Source organism: Antechinus flavipes, chromosome 3 (assembly GCF_016432865.1).
Source record: "Antechinus flavipes isolate AdamAnt ecotype Samford, QLD, Australia chromosome 3, AdamAnt_v2, whole genome shotgun sequence".
In the NCBI taxonomy this organism is placed as follows: domain Eukaryota; kingdom Metazoa; phylum Chordata; class Mammalia; order Dasyuromorphia; family Dasyuridae; genus Antechinus; species Antechinus flavipes.
The window spans coordinates 616,560,404-616,583,432 of record NC_067400.1 but is presented as its reverse complement, the minus strand read 5'-3'; the positions used below and the strand labels follow the sequence as shown (position 1 = coordinate 616,583,432).

General features: G+C 61.7%; 1 protein-coding gene and 1 long non-coding RNA gene across 4 annotated transcripts; one reads left to right on the top strand and one right to left on the bottom strand.

Moving 5' to 3' along the window:
- Positions 1-2: 2 nt before the first annotated feature.
- Positions 3-21,756, bottom strand: SYMPK (symplekin scaffold protein). 3 transcript variants are annotated; one of them, XM_051989351.1, is made up of 27 exons: positions 21,684-21,756; positions 17,755-17,886; positions 17,529-17,594; positions 16,902-16,955; positions 16,042-16,115; positions 15,744-15,870; positions 14,456-14,705; positions 13,871-14,041; positions 12,659-12,898; positions 11,547-11,701; positions 10,708-10,858; positions 9,682-9,892; positions 8,684-8,834; positions 6,137-6,372; positions 5,170-5,251; positions 4,886-4,999; positions 4,505-4,652; positions 4,085-4,245; positions 3,775-3,883; positions 3,063-3,163; positions 2,854-2,944; positions 2,406-2,507; positions 2,016-2,203; positions 1,392-1,568; positions 1,009-1,104; positions 458-754; positions 3-169 (listed from the first exon to the last, which is right to left on the bottom strand). In XM_051989351.1, exons 1-27 carry the CDS (start codon positions 21,693-21,695, stop codon positions 32-34), a joined length of 3,834 nt encoding a protein of 1,277 aa, XP_051845311.1. In that variant the 5' UTR covers positions 21,696-21,756; the 3' UTR covers positions 3-31. The 3 variants fall into 3 exon arrangements, with proteins under 3 accessions (XP_051845311.1, XP_051845309.1, XP_051845310.1); XM_051989349.1 differs by having other exon boundaries at positions 413-754; positions 21,684-21,755; XM_051989350.1 differs by lacking the exon at positions 21,684-21,756 and having other exon boundaries at positions 413-754; positions 994-1,104; positions 17,755-19,984.
- LOC127556293 (uncharacterized) lies at positions 6,715-8,014 on the top strand. Its single transcript, XR_007952392.1, has 2 exons — positions 6,715-7,112; positions 7,207-8,014. It is a non-coding gene; the product is annotated as an uncharacterized LOC127556293 (long non-coding RNA).
- Positions 21,757-23,029: the final 1,273 nt, after the last annotated feature.

The following is a 23,029-nucleotide window of genomic DNA, read 5'->3' as shown; positions in this document are numbered from 1 at the left end:
CCCCGCGTCCCGCCCCCTCCCCCACGGTCCGTCAGCTGTCCATCTTGGTCTCCGAAGCCTCCTCCCCCCCTTCCGCCTCCGGGCTGGGCACTGGGGCGGCCTCCTCCCGGGCAGGGCCTGGAGGCTGCGGGCTCCGGTCCTCTTTGGAAGGGACCCCCGCCGGCTCCTCCTGATGGGGGAGGTGGACACGTTAGAGGAGAGGCGGGGGAGGGAAGGCCAGCCGGTGCCGCCCCCACCCCCACCCCCAGCCCAGGCCGGCCTGGCTCCTTGCTCTGCACCCCCTCCCCCGCCGCCCCCTCCCCCGCCCCGGGCCCCCGCAGCCCTGGGAGCCTGTCCTCCGCAGGCTTCCTGGAGGCTTCCTGAGCTGGCCAGAGGTCCCCAGGAAGGGGCTGCGGCGCGATTACTGACTTGCCTTCGGCTTTGGCTGTGGAGGGGAAGAGGAAGGGGAACGCCCTACCTTCTCAGGTAGGGGCCCCTCCTGGCTGGAGTCCAGCAGGGTGGCCTCCGTCAGCCCCCCATCCTCCTCCATACTGATGAAGATGTTGGGGGCCTCGCCCTCGGTCCCCTCCTCCCGAAAATCCATGGCCTCCTCTGCGGGTGGGGGACCCGCCCGGGCCGAGGAGGCCGAGGGCAGCAGGGGCTTCAGCTTCTGCTCCTCCTCCAGCTGCCGCTTCAGGGCTTTCTCCTGGGCCAGGCGCAGGGCGATGAGATCCTGGGGCGGGCGCGGGGCCTGGGCCACAGCATCGAGGTCCTCCTGGAAGGGGGCCACGGCTGAACCTCCCGGCCCGAGGCCAGGAGACTGCCAGAGCCCGACAAGGAGCCTCCCCAGGCTCCGACCCCAGAGCCATAGGGCCAAGGGCAGAGGCTGACTGGGGGGGATTCTGGGAGCGGGCAGGGGGCAGCAGGGAGCCTGGAGCTAAGGCCCAGAAGGATGGGAGGGCAGCTGGACAACCTCCTCGCCTCCAGCCCCCCGCTGGGCCCCTTCCCTCCTACCTGCTGAGCTCTCACCTCCTCCAAGGACGCGGGCAGGGGCTCCTTGACTTCGGAATCTTGCTTGCTGCTGGCTTCCAGGATGGCCATGATGGAGTTGGGGATGTGGGCTTGCTGCGGGGCGGGGAACGAGAAAGCAGGGACAGCTCAGGGCCGTGGGCGAGAGGCAGGGGACCAGCGCCAGGCCCATCTGCGGGGGTGCTCTGGGATCCCATTCCTGGGACTGTCTGGGCGGAGGAGCCCCAGCCATGCTCATGGCTCCTCCTGGGGGGCACAGAGAGCCCTCCCTGCTCACCCCCTCCTACTGGCTTCTCTCCGAGACGCGCCGGAGCCTTCCCAGCAAGGCCTGGGATCAGGGCAGGGGAGGGAGGTCCTTTGGGTCCCGTTTCTAGGTGGGGTACCTGGTGCGGGGTGAAAGAGCGGACATGGGCCAGGAGGGGCTCCCGGAGCTCAGGACACTTGTCAAAGACGGCGCTCAGCTGCTGGGGGGGCAGCTGCAGGATCACTTGGAAACTCTGGGGCTTGGTCCGCTGACAGCACTTGATGAAGCCCTCCCATACCTTGGGGTACTTCCACACCTGTGGCCGGTCATGGGGTGATGGGAAAAACAGGAAATAAGAGAATGTCAGAGCTGGAAGGGACCTTCCCCTCTGCCCCACCCCCTAATTTTATAAAGGGGAAAACTGGGACCCAGAGAGGCAGACGAGACTTGTGGGAAGTGGCCGAGTGCTGGCTCCCAAGGCCCAAAGGCCCCAAGTGCCATCCGTGGGAGGACCCCCGGCCAGTCTCGGTTAACCCCTGACTGTTGGGTCTCCATCTGGAGCCTCTGCTCCATCCGGAGACGGGCCCTCTGACCCAGAGGTGATGGGCTTGGCAGGGGCCACTTGCCCAGGACCACAGGCCACCACGAGGCTGGCCCTCTCACTGACTCCAGGAACCCCTCTGTCCCAGGGGGAGGCTGGTGGGCACCCAACGCCAGCTCAGCAGGGCCCGGCCCACAGCTTCTGCCCGCAAGCCCCCGTCACCTGCTTCATGATGAGCCGGGACAGGATGTTCATGACAAAGCCGCCGAGCCGGGGATACATGGTGAGGGACTGGATGACGGTGCGCATGAGCAGCATGGGGAGGGGGCTCTGCTCCATCAGCTGCTGCATGACCACGGCCAGCACCTCCGAGGTGTAGACGTTGCGCTCGGCAAAGCACAGGTTTGTGGCTGTGGGGCAGAGAGGCTGTCACTCCCAGTGGTGTGCCCACCTCAGGAAGGCAGCCCGGGGGGTTGGGGGGCAGAATTCTCACCCTCAGGCTCCCCCACTGCAAGGCCTTCACTTCCCCTGGGCTCCGCCTCTCCCATGGCCTTCCCCTTCCCCTACAAGGCCAAGCTGGAGGAAGAGGTGGGCGGGCGAATGGCCACTAACCCTTGATGATGGACTTCATGTCACATTTCACAGAATCGATGTTGTGGAGGGCGATGAGCAGCTCCCCGGGATTCAGGGGCGACACCGCCGAGTTTCCTTCCCCTAGGACGAGGGCGTGGAAAGGTGAGAGCCCCTCAGCACTGGCTCAGAACCCGCGGCTCTGGCCAGCCGGGGCCTCCCCTCCCAGGCGATGATGACAAAAGCAGCTTTCCCTGGGGGCCTCCAGCCCCTTTCCCACAGAAGGAAGCTGTGCTTGAAGTTCTTCTCGTTTTACAGAAGAATAAACGGAGGTTCTGAGAGAAGTTAAAGCTGTCCTCGGGTCCAGGGGGCCCATCTTGAGTCCTGGCTGACTCCAGGCCCCTTCCCCCTCTAACCCCCCACTTGGCCACCGCGTGTGGCCGCGGGCCTCGGAGAGCCATCGCTCATCTGGAGCCCACGCGCCCCTTACCGTGCTGAGTGCCCAGCAGGCGGTTGAAGACCTCCTTCACCACGATGGGGTTCAGCTTGATGAGTTTGGGTAAGGCCTGAATCACTTCCTTCTGCAGAGAGGAGGGGGCAGGGGTCAACAAGGGCAGTTCTGCTCCAGACAGGGGAGGGTGCCTTCCCAAGGGGCAGGTGACCCCCTCTCAGTCCCTCCCCACCCCGGGGGCCGCCTACCTTCTCCAGGCCATTGAGCACGGGAATGAGGAAGCGGACATCCGGCAGGCGCTTGTGGTACAGGTCCCGCACCCGTTTCACCAGCTCTGGGGAGGGGGGCACTGCAGGCCCAGGCAGACGGGGAAGAAGAGGGGAGGGAGAGGAAGAAGGCTCTGGGTGGGTCCCGGCTCTCCTAGTTTTAGTTTCCTTAAATGTAAACCATGGCCGCCGGCCTCTCCCCAAGCCGGACGAGAGGGGACTTTGTGACCAAGGCCTGGAGGGGCTTGGTCTGAGCTGCCGCCGCCAGGTCTAAGCTGAGTTCCCCGAGAGTGGACTCAGTGATCAATGGGGAAGCTCAGTGAACGGCTCTGTGGACCACCAGGCCTCCCTCCCCCTCCCCAAGCGGGCCCCCCACTCGGCTCCAGTCCAGCCCCTCTGAGCCCCATTGCCCAGGACACACTGAGACCCTCCTCCCTTCTAGAGCCCGGAAGGGCTCCCCCTGCCTGTGGACTCTGCCTTCAAGGCTCCGAGCCCAGTGATCCCCTCCTAGCCCCTGCCTGCCGCCCTTCTTCCCCGAGCCCTCCCGCTCCTCCGAGTCCCCTGGGGCAGAGTGCTGGCGGCCACTCTCCTGTGGCCGCCCCGTGAGGGAGGGGGCTCCGGCTGCCCGAGCTCTGCCTCCCTGGGGGCCGGGGCCCTGGTGAGTGCACCGTGGGGGGAGGGGGAGGGAGGCTACCTTTGTCCGTGAGGCTGTGAAGGCAGCGGGTGACCAGGGTCTCGGCCCCCTTGGGGCAGTTTTCCACCAGCAGGAGCAGCTCTGGGGAGTTCATGCCCATCCCTCGGATCTGGAGGGCAGAGGAGGAGGCTGAGCTGAGGGAGGCTGGCCGGGGGATTGGGGGGGCGGGTCAGAGGGTTCAGAGCGAGAGGCTCTGGAGGCCCCAATCAAAGGAGCAAAGGTGGGGGAGAGCAGTGGGGGGAGTCCCCGTGAGAGTCTGGGCAGAGACGCCCTCGGCCCGCAGCCCGCCCCAGCCCCCAGCCCTTCTCACTGGCTGCTCGATGACCCGCAGGACCGTCCGCTTGATGTCAGCAATGGCCTCGGTGTAGACGGCCGCCAGCTCGTGGATCAGCTTGTGGTTCTGGGGCAGCAGCGCCAGGTAGAGGTAGAGACACTGCTTCACCGTCTCCTCCGTCCAAGGGGCCGCCACCTCTGCCAAGGGGGAAGGGGCGGTTTCAGGACTGGCGGCGAGAGGCCCCGGGGTGGGAGGCAGGGAGCTGGGATGGAGGCCGAGCAGAGGAGGGGCCAGGAAAGGGCGGCTCCACGTGCTGGGGACGAGGGGCTGCACCCTAGGAAGGGCCTGCACTGGGTGGGCCGGAGGACCTGGCTCATTGCATGGGAGGAGGACGGAGGAGGATTGCCCTGGGGGCCCGGACGGGAGGGCCCAGGTCCGCCTCTCCACTGCTCCCACCTGTGTCCTTGTCGGCCCCGAAGAGCACGGAGGGCGGGTTGGGATGGACCAGAAGCTGCAGGTAGTTGAGGGCAAACTTCTCCACGTAGGCCCGAAGCTGCTCTTTCTCATACATGTGTTTAATGAAGTGCAAGGCCTGTGAGCGCACCTGGAAGGGGGGCACATGGTGACCTGCTGCCCCCAGGCCTGTCCCCACCCTCCTGAGGGGTCACTGGGAAATGAAGCCCGAGGGACCCACCAGTCCCCCGTGGCCCAGGGCAGGGACGCTGGGATAGGCCCCTGCTCCCCCTCCCCCTCTGAGGTTAATCGGCTTCTTCCCCACAGGCTGGGGGGGGACTGGGAGGGAGCACGGGGAGCAGGCCCTGGGGCACTGCTTTCTACCTTGTCCTTCTCATGGGAGCTGAGGTCCAGAAGGACGTGCAGGTACTGGAACTGACGCGCCGGGCGCTTGAAGATCAGGTCACGGAGGGTCGACATCCCAAGGTAGGTGCGGCTCTAGGGGAGGAGGCCCGGGCTCAGCCCAACCCACCCCCAGCAGCCGCCCTCTCCCACCCATGCCCCGGGCCAGCCTCCGAGAGAGAAGCGAGCGGCCCGCTCCGAGCGGAGCCCCCGGGAGGGACGGCCGTTCCCGAGCACAGCAGGCGGGGGACGTCCCCGGTGCTCACCTCATCCTCACAGTATTTGCGAACCACTTCCAGGGCGCTCTCTGTGATCAGCGGGGCCTCCAACACCACCTTGGTGAAGATTCTGGCGGGGAGAGGGAACAGTGGCGAGTGAGCCCCGAGTCCCCGCCGCCCCTCGGCACCCGCGTGAGCAGGGAGTCCCTGCAGCTCCCCCGGCCGCCCCCGTTGGAGTCTCCCGCCCAGACTCCCTCCTTGGCCCTCCCGCCCCTGCCTGGCCCCCGGGATCCCCCACGCCCTGTTTCCCAGCATCCGTCCCCTCTGGAGGATTTGCCTGACCCCCCCCAGGAGGAAAGCGCTGCCTCTGAGGCCCCATCATTGTCTGTCCCTCTCAGATGCACTTGGGATCACGGGCCTAGAGCTGGGAAGGACCTCCCAGGCCAATCCCTTCTCTTTACAGATGAGGAAACTGAGGCAGAGCCGTCCCCAGTGGGATCTGAAGCTAGGTCCCAGCTCCTTCTACTCCAGCAAAGTGAGGATCCCCTCTTTCTTGATGTTCAAGCCGTGTCCTTGTCTGGCTCGCGCTGCCCAGCCAGAAGCCCAGGAGGGCAGGACCGGCCCCCGCCGCACTCCCCCTGTTCTCAGCCAGTCTTTCCTGCCCGGCTCCGTCCCTCTCGCCCACGAGCCTTTCCCGAAGTGCTCCCTGCCCGGAGCCCCATACACAAGGCCCAGGCAGGTGCCCATGGGCTCCGGGACAGGGACTGGCTTCAAGGAGGCACCAAGTGCAAGGCAAAGACCCTGCTCCGGCCCGGGCCCGTCCCTCACTCTGAGACTCCGTACAACGGGGGGTCCCTGCGGCCAGCCCAGGCTTTCTGGGGGGCCCAGGTGCACTGCCTGCCTCCCCAGGAGGCTCCAGACACGGGACTTCCTTTCTCTCCTCCTCCTCTCCCGCTCCCCAGGAGAGCAGGGAGGAGAGCGGCGCCCCAGCGGCTGCCCGGCCTGGCTCACGCACCCGTCCTTCTGGTCAGGCTTCTCCTGCAGGCCCGAGAGCAGGCGGATGAGGCACGCGTCGTACTTGTCCAGGGTCCCCGTGGGCCCGGCGGCCAGGTAGGCATTGTACTCCTGGTAGAGCCAGGCGAAGGCCAGGTCCAGACGGCCCCGGATATCTTCCAGAATGAAGGCGAGGACCTCCTCCTTCAGGCCCACCTCGAACTGAGTCACCAGCCGGGCGAGGATCTTCACCCGCACCTTAGGGGAGAAGGGGGGTGGTGAGACGCCCCGTACGGCCCTGGGTCAGGGCCCGGCAGCCTCCTGGGCTCCCAGAGAGCAGGGGGAAGATACACAGCGGGAAACCGGGGGGTGAGCTTGGGGCTGCGGGGATGGGACACCTCAGGTAAGCAAGGGCAGAGCGAGAGAGACGCCGCCAGGGGCAGGGAGACAAAAAGCTGCAACCAGGGGCCAAGCAGGGGTCAGGGCCCATCCAACAGGGGAGGACTAACAGCGAGAAACGACAATTAGAGAATCAGGCTGGGACGGGCCGAAGCTGTGACGTCGGCAGCTCTGGGAAACTGCGGGTAATAAAAGAATAAAAAACAAAAAAAAAAAAAAAAAAAAAAAAAAAAACCCATCTCTGAAAGGCTCGGGCATTCTGGTCAGGCGAGCGCCCAGCCGCGTCTGGAGGCCTCCCCGCTTCCTAAGAGGGGACAGGCCCGGAGGACCCGGCCGCCACCGGGGAACGCAGGCTGTCGGACGGTGCCTTCCTGGTGTTTGGGACCGATTTGCCTTTTTTTCTCGGTTTTTAATGGAGGGAAAAGCACGAGACGGGGAGGGAGGATTACCTACGATGACGCCCACAGGAGAGAGGGTCATTACGACATTTCTTTTTTTTAAATTTTGAAAAGAGACAGAAGAGAAGTAAGTTCAGAAGGAAGTCCAGGCAAGCAGGACACAGAAGGAAGCACAGACAAGCAAGACAGTTTTGAAATAAGGTATGAAATTTATTATATACTAAAAACAAAAAAACTCCCCCAAAAAACCCCAATGCAGAATATACAATCCTATTTTTGTTCTCTTTGTACACAGGAATGCTCATTTTGGGGTGAATTAAAAATAAAAAACGAGGGGGAGGGGAGAAGAGAACATCTAGCTGCTCTTGGAAATTCAAGGCACCGGGCCCAGACCAACTGGAGAGCGGGCCCAGCGAGCCGCCGGCAGTGGTCCTCGAGAGATCCAGAGCCGTGGCCCAAGACTGCGAAGGGCTTTCCCAAAAAAGGGATGGGCGGGCTCTCCCGGCTCTTGGAGGCATGGAGTGTTACTTTGGTTCATTGGTAAAGAGATGGTAAGAGAAGAGCCAGGAAGGGAAGGCGGGAGGCCGAGGGCAGCACGCCTTCCCTGGCCGGGACAGCCAACGCTCCCGGGAAGGGCATTCAGGACCACGGCCAGGTCTCCAGGAGGGGCTTCACACGGGACGTCAAAGACAAAGACCCCCAACTGCTGCTCAGCACGGCAGACAGAGACCACAGAGACGGGCTCCAGAAATGACCGATGAGATCCAGAGGGATCGTAACAGGCCAGAGTTTGGGATCAAACCTAATTAAATGAAGCTAAAGACAAAGTCTGACCCTTGGGTTTAAAAAAAAAAAAACAACTCTCATCCCTTTGAGGTGGGGGATGAGTCCCGGGCTGGCGTCAGAAGACCTAAGTTCAGACGCAGCCTCAGTCCCTCGCTAGCTGGGGGACACTGGGGGACAAGCCGCTTCTCCTCTGCTTACCTCAACATCCTCATCTGTACAATGGGGATTAATAGCACCGACCTCCCGGGGTAATTGTGAGGATCAAATGAGATACTTGTAAAGTGCTCTTCAAACCTTAAAGTGCTCTACCGACGTAACTAGGTGATTATCGTTATTAAAAAGATGGGGCTCCGGCGGACTACGAGCTAAACAGTCACCGCCGTGATCTTGGGCTGCACTCGGAGCCCCAGTGTCCAGGGCTGGGCGGAGGCCAGTGACCAGGACAAGGTCACGGGAGACTCAGTCAGAGGAAGGAAGGGGGCCGGTGATGGGGCTGAGGGGAGGCCTGGGGGAGAGGCCCGCTTCCGAAAACACACAGAGGAAGCTCCCCGATAATTGGAGCAACTCCGACCAGAACGAGGCCCCGAAAGCCCACTGTGGGGGGGGCTTGGGAGGAGGTCCATAAGTGTGCTCCAGGAGGCCAGGGAAGCCTGGCCCAGCGATAGGGGCGGGCAGCCGAGAACCTACTGAGCCTGGGTACTTGGTGTGGGCACAAAGGTGTCTGTCCCAGGGAGGGAAAGGGCTCAGACGAGCAGAGAAGGTACAGGAGGGGCTACAGAGGCACAGGGGCCGAGGAAGGGGCCGAGGAGGAGGAGGGACACAGAGGGCAGGTGCCTTTGCCCGGCGGGCTCCTTTTGACCCCAGGAAGCTGAGGCCCAGGGAGACTGATACAGGTGGCCTGCCCTAGGGCAGCAGCTGGCCCTCTAACTCCGAATCCCCCCTGTGCGTAAGAAGGGGTACGGGGGCAGGAGGAGCTCGTCCTGTACCTGGGCCGCCCCGCTGCAGGCCACCGACTTCTCGGCCCTCAGGATGCGTCTCACGGCCCCCAGCTTCATGCTCTCGATCTGCGCGTCCGTCATGGGTTTCACCACATCACTCAGGCGGAAGATCTTCTTGCGCCCACCCACACCTGCCAGCCTGCAACAGGGAAGGAAGCAGCCCGGCTCGCATCCTGCACCCCCACTCCCAGAATGCTTTGTTGCCATCCCCACAGTCCCCAACAAATTCAGCCTCGTTGGGCCAACCTCGTGGAGGGACAGAGGAGGCTTGGAGATGTTAACTGGGGAAAGTGAGGTCGTGCTATAGGGGGCCCTGCTCCTCCTGCGGCGGTCTTCCAGCTGACCAGGAGGCTTCCCGCGCCCTACAGCCCCTCCCCAAGTGGCCACAAAGGAGCCCTGGCCCGCCCCTCACCCATCGCCTCCTCCCTCCCAGCCAAACTCCAGGTCCCACTGGCTGCCTGTCATTGTTCTCCAGGCCCTTTTCTGCCCCCCGTGACTTCTGCTTCATGGGGTCCCTTGGCCCTCCTCCCCGACTACCGCAACCTCCCTGCATCCTGCCGGGGTTGGGGTGAGCTGAGCTGATCTGAGGCCTCCCCCTCCCCACACTGGGGTTCCCGAATCCCCTCAAGCTGTAGCTCAGTCACTGGTCCAAAGCAGAGCTTGCCTCTCCCCTGCCAGACCACCCACCTTCCCGACCTCACCACTGCCCCTCCCTTCTTTGCTCTAACCCTCCCTGGGTCACGGCTTCTTTGAGAGCCAGTGGCCAGTTTCCCTCCGTGGCCCCCTCCCCCTCCAGCCCAAGGGTTGCCCCATCCCCTGACCCCGGTCCCTCGGGCCAGGCCCAGACCCACCGGGGCAGAACATGCCCCTCACTGGCTCCCGAATAGGCCCTTCCCAGCATCCCCCGGCCCCTTTTCTCCTCCAAGAAGGGGAGGCCTCCCACAGTGTCCCAGGCAGGGGTTCCCGACCTCAGGCCGAGGACTCACCGGGGCTGTGTGGCGGGGATGATGGGCTCGGGCCTCCGCTTGGCCTGGGGGGCCTCCTCCTCCAGGGTGCACACCGGGCTCAGTGCCCCCACCACAGAAATGGCCTGGCCCTGGCCCAGCACAGACACGCGTCGCTTGATGAGGACGCTCTCGGGCTTGGACATCTTCTCCTCCTTCGGCTCCTCCTTTGAGTGCTTCGTCTGCTCCACACCTTGGGGCGCCAGGGGTCCAGGCTCAGTAAGGGCCTGCCCCCCGGGACCCCTCAGACTGCACAAGGTGCCGGCGCTAACGCTTTTACTCGTTGGCCTCTGACACCGAGGATGAGCTGCCTACGTCCCGTATCGGCCCCTCCTCGGCGGAGCGAGCCTGACGACGCGTCTATTAAGTGCCTACTGTGTGCAGAGGGCCCTGAACTCCACAGTCCACATTTGACCCAGCTCCCCAGCTCTGACCGGGAGGCGCTTCACCGGTGCACAGGGAGCAAGTTCCTCCCAGGCTGGCCCTCGACTCCATGGCCGCGGCCCCTCCCTCTGGCTGTCCGCTCGCTTCTCGCACCACCCCCTGCCCTTCTCTCTCCACCCCCCACCCCGGAGCACGTGGGCCCCTGCTGTATGCTCTGGGCTGGCTGGGAACATGTTGTGTAACAAGTATCCTTTGCGGGGGGCACTGCCAGGATCCCAATTCCCTCCTGGCGGGGCACCCTGCTGGGGCGTCACCTCTCAGCTGAAATCCCACCCCTGTGCCTCCTTCTACCTCGGGCTGCTCCTTCTACGGGGGCTCCTGCTCTCCCCTGCCCAAAACCTGCCTCTCAGCCCTCCCCCGAGAGCTCAGGGTCCAGCTCTGAGCCCAGGACTCAGAGGGACCGACGAGGCTCCTCCTCCCTTGGGACCCTTGGACCTGAGTCTTCTCTACCACAGCCCCCCGAGGGGCTTCTGGTCCCCTCTGACCCTGCCAAGTGCCAGCCTGGGAGCGCCTCGGACGGGCCTCTCCCCCCGGCGCCCCCCACCCTCACCCCCACAGGCCCACCTGGCCCCAGGCCGGCCGCGGTCATCTGGGTGGCCATGAGGCGGGCCAGGTGCTTGATCTGGGCGTCCGTGCCTGCCGACTCCACCGGCGTGTAGATGGCCTGGAAGGAGGCTGGCATGGCCTCCGGGAGGTACACCATGCTGATGAGCACCTGCAGGACAGAGTGGGTCAGGGCCCGGGCTCCTAGCAACCGCCATTCCGTGAGTGGGTGTCCACGATCACAAGCGCGTTGCCACCGCGCTCCCAGGGAGCCGGAGCCAGGGTGGGGAAGCACGACCGCCCCGTGTCAGAGGAAGAAAGGAAAGGGGCTCGTCCAAGGTCGTGTGGTCGGGACCGAGTCGGGAAGAAGGCTCCCGTCTGCCCAGAGAACAAAAGGCGGGGGACGAGCCTGCCTGGTGGGGGCCCTGACGACTGGGAGGGCGAAAAGGGCTGGGGTCACAGGGGGCCCTGCTCCTCCTGGGGACCCGCCCGGGACAAGGCGCAGCCTCTTCGAGGGGTCCCCGGCCAGCCACCCCAGCCTGGGACTCTATGAAGGACGCAGGGAGAACGGTCCCTGAGAAGGCGAGGACCTGCGTGAGCTCACAGAGGCGGGGCCAGAACGCGCTCTGACCCAAGGGCCCCGCCTCCCGGGCACGCGTGTGGTAAAGGGGGCTCCGCTCTGGGCACCTGTGGCCCCAGGAGACCTGGCCGGCAGCTACCTGGACAGAATGGGGGGAGGCCCCGGAGAGACCCGCCTCCTCTGCCAGGGCCCTGAGGCTCTCCGGCTGTGGAGGCCCAACTTCCTGCCGATCAGGGCAGCCTCGGCCCCCTCCCTCGGCCCCCCTCGCCCGGCCGCGCACCAAGTTGGCCACGTTGTCGGGCGTCAGCAAAGGCTGCAGGAATTCCGCCGTGATGTCAGTGTCCGACTGGGCCGCGCTCTGGGCTGAGGCTTTCGAGGTCCCCGAGGGGCCGGGCTCCATGTCTTTGTCTTCATCATCCTCACCGAGCGTGGGCTCTGCAGGGGAAGGGGGACACAAGAAGCCGCATGCCTCGGGCACTTGGAGGGCCCCAGAATGGTTTCCTCACAATAGGCCCGTGAGGTAGACAGAACCGTGGGAGGCAGGAAGGTGGCGCCCCCCCCCCCCCCCCCCCCCCCGCCCCCTGCCCGGGACCGTCCCAGGCCGGGGCCTTTCTCTGCCCGACGAGGCTCAGGGCCCCTGGGAGCAGCCCCTGTAGTGAAGGCGAGGGCCAGCCCGGCACCCAACGGTCCCCAGGGATGGGGCAGGGCTCACAGGCGCCACGTCTCCCTGTTGCTAACCCCATTATCGCCTGCTCTTCTCTCCAGGCTTATGAAGGGGCTCCTGGGGACTGCTCTCAGGCACCTGACCTCACTCTGAGAGTAATGGGGCTGGAGCCGGGCCACAAGGTAAGAGGCGGAGAGGCCGGTGTCCTGGCCGCTGCCACGGGGCCCTCCCCAGCCCCTGAGCCTCCTACCAGCCCCCGCCTTCAGAGGGCCCTGGCTTCCCAGGGAGTCCCCGTGCTGTTCACTCAGGGTAGGAAGCGATTCCTCCCGTCCCACCCAATCACGCCTCTTTTCAGCTTCCGATCCCCTTCGCTTCCCACTCTGCCCAACGTCTAACATCCCCGCCCTCGGCTCTCGGTTCCTTCGGCCAGCTCTCCCCCGGGATGGCCTCGGGGCTCTGCCCCAGCCCCGCAGCTCTCCTCTGGGACACTGCTCAGGTTATCAGTGCCCTGGGCACAGGACTGAGGCTCGACGGAGTGCCCCAGGATCCCCCAGGCCATCGGCATACTGGGAGGAGCCCGCCCAGGACAGGTGGGGAGCTGGCAGGAAGTAGCTGACCCAGGCCTTGGAGAAAGCCTACTTTCCTTAGAAATGACAGGGCCCCCAGGGACCAACAGAGCTCCATTAGGAGGGTCCCAGAGTGTGGGAGAGGTCCCCCCCCGGGCTTACCTAGCTTCATCTTCTTAAGGGCCGAGTCCGGGTCGTCTCTCTGCCGTCTGCGAGGTTCCTTCCCCGTGGGCATGTTTCTGGCGATCTCAGCCTGGGGGGTGCCCAGGTCCACCAGGAGCGTGGTAATCTGGGCCTGGAACTCACAGGACGCTGGGTGCTTGAGGACACTGAGCAGGTGTAACTTCAGGTTTTTCCGCACGCTGCTCACCTGGGACTTGGCCAGGGTCGGTGGCAGGTTGGCTGCAGGAGGGATGAGACCCGCAGGGGGTCATGGGCCACCCCAATCCTCCCATCTGGACCTAGCCCACCCTGACTCCCACCACAGTATCCCATGGCACCGTTACGCCCCCTTTTTTTTCATGTGCCTTGGAAGTAGATGTGCCCGTGAGCCTCTTGTGCCCCCAAATCCCTGGGATGGGGCTGGGGAAGAAGGCCAGCAGTGTTCCTGTCCTGCCGCCCCTTTATCTCTCTCTCTTACACAGCCAGAAAGCCAGAGAAAGGAGTGGGAGGCCGGAGGGAGGGAAGGCGGTCTTCGAGCAGCCCTTTGACATCTTGGTCCCTGCCACTGGCCCCGTGGGGTCTCAAGGCAGGCCCGGCCCCTTGCAAGCATCTCTCCTTCTCCCCTCTTCCTGGACATTCCTTCATCTCCTAGTCACCAAGCCTTCCATCTTCCTCCCAAACGCGTCTCCCTTCCCAGTCCCTGGTTCCCATGATGCCTGACTGAACCTTACCCTCTTCCCCTGTCTGGCCCACCGCGTGCTGTTAGTTCCATCTCTCCTGTACGATGCCCCCCCGAACTAGCCCGCTGCTCTGCCCGCCTCGAGCTCTCCCCTCACCAAGCACCTTTCCCCACCAGGGCCCAGCTTGCCTGGTGACCAGGCGTGACTCTGGTTCTCTGCTTGGGGGGCCAGGCGCCAGTCGGTCCCCTCGCACGACCCCAACTTTCGCGCCCTCCATGCTTTTTCCTGCTCTCTCCAGCTCAAATGCTTTGCCCTTTGCCCCTTATCTTTCTATGGACTCTCGAAAGCTCCCCCCGGCTCCTCCAGAGAAAGGCCCCTAACTCTCACCTGCTCTCCTAGGCCACGAGTCCCCTCTAAAGCTCAGCCTCTCCCAGGGGCCCCTCACGCTCCAGTGAGACTAGTTGGTAATCAGGTGTGACGAGGGCGAATGGGTGTCGCGGCCGAGGCGGGCACAGAACGACGGCTTACTCACCGTGCAAGGTCTCGTAGGCCTGGATCACCTCGGACATGAACATGGGCCGCTGCCGGGCGATGTTGGCCAGGGAGCCCAGGGCCGTGGTCAGGTTGATGGAGGAGATCGCTGGGTGGACCATGAACTTCAGCAGCTGCTCGAGGGCTGCCTTGCCCTCCTCCCAGAGCAAATCTGACGGAGGAGGAGGGGGATCAGTCCAGATCTCCACCCCTGACCTCCCGGGAGCCCAGGAAATGATACTTGGGCAGCCCTGAAAGGCCTTCTTCCCTTCCAGAGTGGATCAGTCCCCTGACCCTGCTTGTTTTCAGGCTGAGTCAGTGCAATCTTGGGGCACATTTGGAAACCCCGAGGAAGGTGACAGGCCTGCTACTCTGCATCCTGCTCATGGGCTATGACCCTTTAAGACATATCTGGAAGTAATTCTATCTGTCTGAGACACCGTGAGGATGGACACCTCCACTAAGGGATCAAAGGGGACCGTTAGCGGGGAAGGAAGACCTCGTTAGGGAAAGGAGGCCCTGGAGGGGGAAGGACGTGTTCCCCAGCGACTGAGCCAGCTCCCCCTCCCCCAGGGCTGCCCCTCACTGTAGTTGATGTAGGGGTGGTCCCGGGGGATGCGGTCCAGGCTGATGTCGTGTTTCTGCCGTCGAGGCACCTCTGAGTCAGCCATTCGGGGGGACAGAGTGACGATGAGGCCTTCCACAAATTTGATGGCATGGGTGCGGATCCCGTCATTATCCGAGTCCAGCAAGAGGATGATTTCGGTCGCCATGGCTGACATCATGTCCCAGCAGGCTTCCTGCAGCTCACTGATGATCTTGGATTTCACCATCCACTGGGCCAGTGTTGGGGGGGAGAGACTGAGGGTCAGCCTGGCTTGGCACCCAAGGCTCCCACGTGGTCACTCCTCCTCAATGCGTTCCCTAGCGTCTTTAGCTTGTCCCTCAACATCATGGCCCCAAAATATCCTAAAAACCTCTTTTCCCATTTTCTCCCTTCACACTTGGATGTTCAGTCAAATCCGACCTTGGGTCAGTGTCCTGCCCCTGCTCAGGTGGCCTGGCCTTCATATTCTGAGGGGATGCAGCCCCTTCCCCACTTCCACTCTTACCATGATCTGAGCTGCTGGAGGACCCCATCATTGCCCAGATACGCCATCCCCACAGCTAGTGCTGACCCTTGTCCTTAATAAATGTGCCGCACGCCCAAGAACCCTAGAAGGGTCCTTGGAGAGAGTGTAGTCTGATGTCTTATGGAGGGGAGCTTCTAGCCCAGGTTCCCTAAGTGGGGGTAGAGCCAGGACTCAGCCAGAGCCGCCTTTCACGGGCGTCTTCTCAGCTCTGGCTCCTGCTCAGTCCCCACCTTGGCCCTTCCAGTCCAGTCTGGTGCAGTCTTCTCTCTGACCCTCGTTGCTGTCTCTGCTCGGGTGCTTTAGCGGCCACTCCAGCCTGCCCCGTTTGCTCGCCGGGCCTCTTACACCCCCCTCCCGCTGCTCCTTTGGGTCCATCTCCAGACTTGGAGCACGCCCTCTCTCATTGCCAAGCCTTCCGGGCCTTCAGCGCCCTATCAGTAGTAGGTGCTAGTGAAGAGTAGCCCGCTCCACCCTCAGCCCTAACGAGGCTGGAGGTGAAGACACTCTCCACAGACCCCACAGGCTGTGGATGGCAAAGCCGGGATTTGAATTCGGGTCCTACAACTCCACAGTGCCTCAACCAAGACTCACTTAGCCCAGGAATCGGTCAACAAGCATTTATTAAGCACTTACTCTGCGCCAAGGGCTGGGAATACAAAGGAACAACAACGGGCCCTGCCCTCGAGGAGCTTCCATTCTAGGCGTACAGAGGACACAGCCGGCCAGAGAAGGAGGCCTCACCTGCAGGGCGACCTTGTAGAGCTGAGTCATGGTCAGGATGGCCTTCTTCACCACGTTCACACTCTCATCCCGCAGCAGCATGTTCAGGTTTGCAATCAGCTTCAGCAACAACTCGATGTCCCGTTTGCTGCAAGGCAAATCTGATCAGGGACCGGGGATAGAGAGGGGCTCGCCCGAAGCTGGGAGGAGGGGATAATTGGGGCCTGACAGAGTGACTGGGGTGGGGTGGGGAGCCCAGTGGTCAGGAGCGGGAGAGGGCCCTGAGTCCACGGGGCCCCTCTGCATCTGCCAGCCATACCAGGCCTCCTCGATGAAGCCGATGACAAACTTGCGCACCTCGATCGATTTGTCTGCCTGGAAGGCGATGATCTCCTGCCAGTGAAAGAAGGGCAGGAGGGTTGGAGACAAGCAGGCCCCACTCAAACCCCCCTGACCAGGCTCTCTTGGCTAGGCCAGGCCCAGCTCAGGTTCCTTGACCTGATTAGGCCAGGCTCCTTGGCCAGGCCCAGCTCAGTCCCCTTGGCCAAAGTAGGTCCAGCTCAGCCCCCTTGGCCAGACTAGGCCCAGCTCAGTCCCCTTGGCCAAAGTAGGTCCAGCTCAGCCCCCTTGGCCAGACTAGGCCCAGCTCAGTCTCCTTGGTCTGACTAGGCCAGGTTCAGCTCAGCCTCCTTGACCCGGCCAGGCCACGTTCAGCTCAGCCTCCTTGGCCCGGCCAGGCCAGGATCAGCTCAGTCTCCTTGGCCAAACCAGGCCTAGCTCAGCCTTCCTTGGCCAAACTAGGCCCAGATCAGCCCTCCTTGGCCAGACTAGGCCCACCTCAGCCCCCTTGGCCAGACTAAGCACAGCTCAGCCCCCTTGGCCCAGCCAGGCCAGGCTCAGCTCAGTCTCCTCGGCCAGAGTAGGCCCAGCTCAGCCTCCTTGGCCCAGCCAGGCCAGGATCAGCTCAGTCTCCTTGGCCAAACTAGGCCCAACTTAGCCCTCCTTGGCCAGACTAGGCCCAGCTCAGCCCCCTTGGCCAGACTAAGCCTAGCTCAGGCCCCTTAGCCCAGCCAGGACAGAATCAGCTCAATCCCCTTGATCAGGCCAGGCCCAGCCCCCCTTGGCAAGCCCAGGCTCACTCAGGCCCCTCCCAAGTTGCCCCAGGCTGAATTAACTCACATCCAGAAAGTTATCCAACAAGGTTGGGTCCTTATTTATGATCAGCTCCTGGACCTATATGGAGAAGGGAATGGGGGGGAAGAGAAAACAGGGTCAAGGGGCAAAATCATGCTTAGCCCGGCAGGATCCTACAGTGCACCTCCTGAACACAGAACGGCAAAACTGGGAGACAGTGGTGATCATCTACTCTACTCACTCACCTTACAAATAAGGAAACAGGCACAAAGCCCCCCCCCCTCCGCCCGCCTCCCCCCTCCTCCCCCCCAATCCACTCCAGTGGTTAGCATGTGAAAACTGTTGTGGAGAATCTGACTTTTGGCCCTGGAGGGCAGAACCAGGGGCAGGGAAAGCTGTGAAGGGGCAGACTGAGGATGAGCGCTACAGGGCAGCAGGCTGCTCCGGAAGGCTGGGCCTCCTCCCACTGGAGGCCTCTGAGCCAGGAGGCTGGCCTTCCATACCACACCAAAAGGCGGTAATCCTTGGGGTCCTTCTGCCTACTGGTTGGACCAGAAGCCCCTGGAGCTCCCCTTTCACACCTCCAATCTGCTCCAGCCCCCAGAGCCCTAGTTCGAGGCAGAGCTGCCCCTGCACTTCCCAGGCCCTCCCCCGGCCCATTCCCGCTTTCACCTGTTTGAGCACTGTGATCTTTGAGTCATTTGCAATCAGAGCCGCCTGGTTCAGAAGGTCTACCACCTGCCAAGCAACAAAAGAAGAGCTAGGAATGCCAGTGCTGGGCCCATGCCCACCCATGCTCCTCTTTCTAGCTTAAACGCCTCCCCAAAGACCCAAGGAGCTGGGCCATACTGCCGCCCTCCCCCCAACCCCAGGCCTCCTGGGCAGCCTGGGACCTCACCCTCTCTGAGGTAGTCATGCCATCCACGCCGCTGCCCTCCTCCTGAGTGAAGAACTGGGAGGCTACGCTCCTGCGGGTGACGCTGTCCCCACTCCCACTCCCACTGGCCATGGCTCCAGTCAGATCCTCGCCCTGAAGGGAGGAAGGGCAGAGGGCTCTGGGAATTCGGGAAGTCTCTCCCTCTGCCCTGCCCCCAGTTCCCTAGACTCTGCCTGCTTCTACTCAGTCCCAGCCCTTGGGAGAAGGAGAGAGAACAGCCTGAGAGGAAGTGCCCTTTCTCCGGGCCCAGAGAGATGGTGACAACCATCCAAGGGGCCCCTTTCCCCCTACAGAGATGACCTCACCACAGCCATCATCACACTTTGCACATAAGGAAACTGAGGCACAAGGTAAGTGAACTGCTCAGGGGTTTTCCTGACCCTAGATTAAGAAGGCATCTCCTACTCCAAAAGCAGACTGAGAACTGGGGGGACTGATTGACCTGAGGCCCCAAAGCCAGGGAGTATCTGATACCTCTCAAATGCTAGTCTTCTTGATGCCCCTTCCCCCCCTCCAATAGGCCATGCTGCCTTCAAGGAGAGGGAGGAATTGCTGCTCATTTCAGGGGGAAAGGTCGCACACACAGTGGCTGACCAAACCAGAAGGGAACTCCCTGGATTCAAATCTAGGCTCAGATATTTAAGATGCTGGTGCTCCTTTCCCCACTGTGGGCCTCAGTTTCTCCATCTTTAAAATGGAAGGGTGTGGAATAGCCTGTCTGGAAGCTAGCTGTAATTGCTATTTACATCGGCCCCTTTCCAACATCCTGCATCTCCAGCATGAAGCCTGAGGTTTAGTCAGAGGTCCTGGGTACACATCCTGCTTTCCACTTCTATCACCTTGAAACTGATGTCTCCCCTTTAAAACAGGGTCTCCAGGTCCCTGACCCCATGATCTCATCCCAATGAGACCGATTACAACTACACAGAGGAGACAGTTGTTCTTTGCCTGAATGAAGGAGGCTGCCTGCAGGGCACTCCTGAGACTACCAGCCTGGCTTGGGGAGGCCCTGCTGGCCTCCCTCCTGTTTCTGAGCCCGTCCTGCAAAGGCCTGCCAGGGAGCACCAGCTCAGAACTGCAGAGGCCGAATGGAGCTCAGCCTGAGGATGAAAAGTGTCGGGCCATGGTCTGACACAAGGAACCCCCCTGCCCCATGGGGAGAACATCCCCAACAATGGCTGCCCAAGGCGCCAATGGCACTGAGACATTAAGGGATTTGACTCGAGTGCACCTCAGATGCAGGATTTGGACCCTGCTTGTGTCCTGCCTTGGGAGGTGGTAAGCTGCCCGTGGCTGGAGGGGTGAGATAACATCTTGGGAGAGTTGAGGGAGGTCTGGGGCAGGGGTGTGGGGTGGAACAGGAATAAGCATTTATATAGCCCATACTGTGTTACATAAACCACCTCATTTGGCCTCTATGAAGAGATGCCTTTACCATCCCTACTTTACAGATGAGGAAACTGAGGCAAACAGAAGTTAAAGCTTGCCCAGGGTCACCCAGCTAGTGTCTGAGCCTAGATTTGAACTCAGATTTGCCTGACACTGGGCCCCGCTGCCTGTGCATCCTGTACTCTGACCCCAAATCCAGGCCATTTCCCCCTACTCTATGCCAGGTAACTTCTATGATGACATGAGTCTAGGAAGCCATGTTCTTACTGAAGTCTCCATAATGGCCTGCCTGCCTAGGGCCTGGAGATCTCCTCCCTCTGTGAGCTCAAAGGAGTTTGGGACAGCCTAAACTCTACTTTAGGCTTCTGGGAGATTCTCTTGGTCCCTTGGGATTTGGAGCTCAAAAATAAAGGTCTGTGCTCAAGTCGGGACTTTGAGACACAATTGATGATCTGATTTGTCCCCTTCTCCCCAGCTAGGGGACAGTGGACAGCTGGAAGAGCACGTCTGCTCATCTATTTGCTGGCCCAGGTCCAGCCTCCCCTAGTTGCCCTGGGCAACAAAACTGGAAGAAACCTTCGAAGTTAGGGTTACAGAGATGGAAGGCCCCTGAGAATGGTAACAGCAGCTCTCATTTATGGAATACTTTAAGGGTTTACAGAGAACATTCAAGAGCTGTCCCCCTCATCTGAACACCCAACACTCCCTCTTAGACACTGATGACCCTAAGCTGCCTTCAGGAGGGGTCTAAGTCATTTTTGGGTCACCTTCAGCATTGAGCACATAGTAACCGATGACTCTAATCCATCCCCTCCCCCTCATCTCTGCTAGCAGCCCCCCTCACCCAGAGAATACTTCTTAGTGCCCACCCAGAAACCTTCCTCACTGTCCATCTCAGCCCCTGCTCCTGCCTCCCCCCTAGTTAACAGCTGACATCTAAAGCCCTGGCAAAGCGTTTTACAAAAGTTATCCCATGGGATCCTCAGGTACCAGGATCCCCATTCAGAATAAAGTGAGGCTGGGGGAGATTAGTGATTAGCCCCGTGCCACAGCACCTAGGGGTTAGCACAATCAGAAACCTCTGGTCCTCCCCACCGATCAACTCTCCCAGGAGTGGAGTTTCCCCCCTCCCATCCCATCAGACCATTTCTTTCCCTGCTCTCAGGTTCTCTTCCACCCAAGGTTATCCCCCAAGATCCTTCCCCATTGTGCTCTAGGACAGCCTCTGGAGGTGCTCTCCATTACCCTCCTCAGGCCCTCCTCCAAGGACATTTGCCACCCAAAGCTATCCCCACTCACTGCCTCTCAGCAGCTCTCCCCAAAGTTCTTTTCCTAATGATCTGTACTACTCTAAGGTTGTCCCCACCCCAAGTCTCTACCTCCCCTCCATTCTCATCTTAATAGTCTCTTCCTCTCTAGTGTCAGACCCCCCCTACCCTAATGGTTTCTACCACCCCCGGGTTTGTCTCTCCCACTACCCCCTCCTCCCAATGGTCTCTACCACCCAGGCTTCTCTTCCTTCCCCACTCTCTCCACTGGTCTCTACCTCCTCAGGATTCTTGGTTCTCTCCCCCCATTCTCCCAAAGATCTCTACTACATCAAGGTTCTCCCCCTGCCCTTTCCAGTGGCCGCCATCACCCCAGGGTTCTCTTCCTTCCCCCACCCCCATTCTTCTCAATGGTCTCTTATCTCCCAGAGTTCTCTTCCCCCTCATTCTTCCCAATGGTCTCTCCCACCCAGGTCCTTTCCCCCACCCCAGTCTCCCAATGGTCTCTACCTCCCCAGGGTTCTCTTCCCCTTCCCCCAGTCTCCCCAATAGTTTCTGCCTCCCAGGTTCATCTCCCCCCCCTGCAGCTTTCCCAAAGGTCTCTTCCCCCTCCTCCCGTCTCCCAATGGTCTCTACCTTCTAGGTTTTCTCCCCCTCCCCCCAGTCTCTCCAATGGCTCTATTCCCCCCCCCCCCCCCCCCGTTCTTTCCAGTGGTTTCACCTCCCTGGATTCTCCCCTCCTCCCCGAGGTCAGTCCTCTCCGGGTTTCCATTCCTCTAGGTCCTCTGCTCAGTCACTCATTCCTCCCCGGGCACGAGGACCGGGGTCTCACACATGCCCTCCTCCAGCGTCCACTCAACAGTCCTCCTCCCCCTCCCCCCTCCCATGATGGTGTCTCCCATCGGGCCCCTCTTTTAATGGTCTCTACCAGCCCAAGGTTCTATCCTCGGGTCCCACGCACACATTTGCACCCTCCCTAACTCAGTGTCTCCTTCCCCCCCACGCGTGATGGTCTCGCCTACTGCTCCCCTCTTCCCAATGAATTCGTCCTCCATAAGGTTCTGCGCCTCCCACCCCCACCCCGTCATGGTTTCCTCTCCCCTGGGGGTACAAGTCTTGCGGCGGCCGCCCTCCTCCCATTCTCTTCTATTCTCCCTCTTCGCCCCCTGTCCTCTTTCCCCTCTCTCTTCCTCCTTCCCCCTCACGCCGCCCTCGGCAGCGCCTCCTCCTCACAGCCGCCGCCATCTTCGGGCCGACTGCCGATGCCCCTTCTGCGCAAGCGCCGCCCCGCGAGGCCCACCGGGAAATGGAGTTTTCGGAAGGGTGCGTGCCCCCAAGGAGGAAACGGAGGCAGAAAGAAGACTGGGGACGCCGGGAAATGTAGTCTTCTGAAGCCTTTTCGCCCAGGGATACTCGCTCCCGACGCTCCAAGGCCGGAAAGAGACTACGAATACTTAGTCATTGCTTCGCGGATTGCCGAAGGGCTCTCGGAGAATTGTGGGAAATGGAGTTCTTCCTGCAACATGGGTTCTCCGGAAGGAGGGCGGTGGGGCGGAAGAGATCCGAGGGGTGGCGCTTCTGGCCTCCTCGTGGCGGCTGCGAGGAGAGTCGGGAGAGCGCCGCGGCCTCCCGGGCCCTGGGCCGCGAGTGAAGGCAGGGCTCCTTCCGCTACGGCCCTCCCCCTCCACAGTCCCGGAGGGCTCCCCATAGGCACGAGTCCCCTCCCCGCAATCCTCCCTAGCTCATTCTCCACAGTCTGTGTTATGCCGGCCCAGCCGCCCCCTTGCGCCGGGGTCCTGGGCAGCCGGCCCCTCCCGAGTTTTTGTGCAGGCCGCCCCCAGAATCCTAGCTTGGGACCGCGGCCCGCGGGCCAGCGTTCCTGGGTCCTCCCGGTCCTATGAATCCGCAGGCCTACAGCAGGCGCTTAATTAATGCTGCTGGACCTCACATTCCCTTTGGAGCACGGGGCGGACACAGGGAACTCACGAGTGGGGGATTTGTTTTGCCAGACCACCTATTTGTGATGGCTTTTGTGCTCGAGTGCAGGGAAAAATGAGGATCTTCCTTTAGGAGAAAATCTGAAATGTTTGTCGATTGACTTCCACACACCTTTCTTCGGAACCCTCCCCCCATAGAGGTCATTCCCGTTCGATTCATTCTGGTGAGCACGTGCCAGGCTGGGGGTGGGGGTGGGGGGCACAGACAGCCCAGAGAGGCAGGGCCCTCACTTTGTGGAGCGGAAGGGGAGGCCCGAGAGAGACAGGATTTGAACCCCAGGTGGTTCACTAAAGCCCACAACTCTTCCCTGCTGCTCGGAAGGGGGCCGGGAGAAAGGAGGAAGCACTCAGTAAGTGCCCACTGTGTGCCAAGTCCTTTACAAATATCAGACCCTCACCATGAGGCACAAGCGCTGTCATTCTGATTTTCCAGTTGAAGAAACTGAGGCAGACAGGTCCTGTTTTGCTCAGGGTCCTCCTGAGTCTCTGTGGCTGGATTCAAACTCCAGGCTTGATTCCAGGCCAAATATCCCATCCCCTGGGCATGCTCCAAGCTACCAATATAAGTAAACGGGGTGTGTC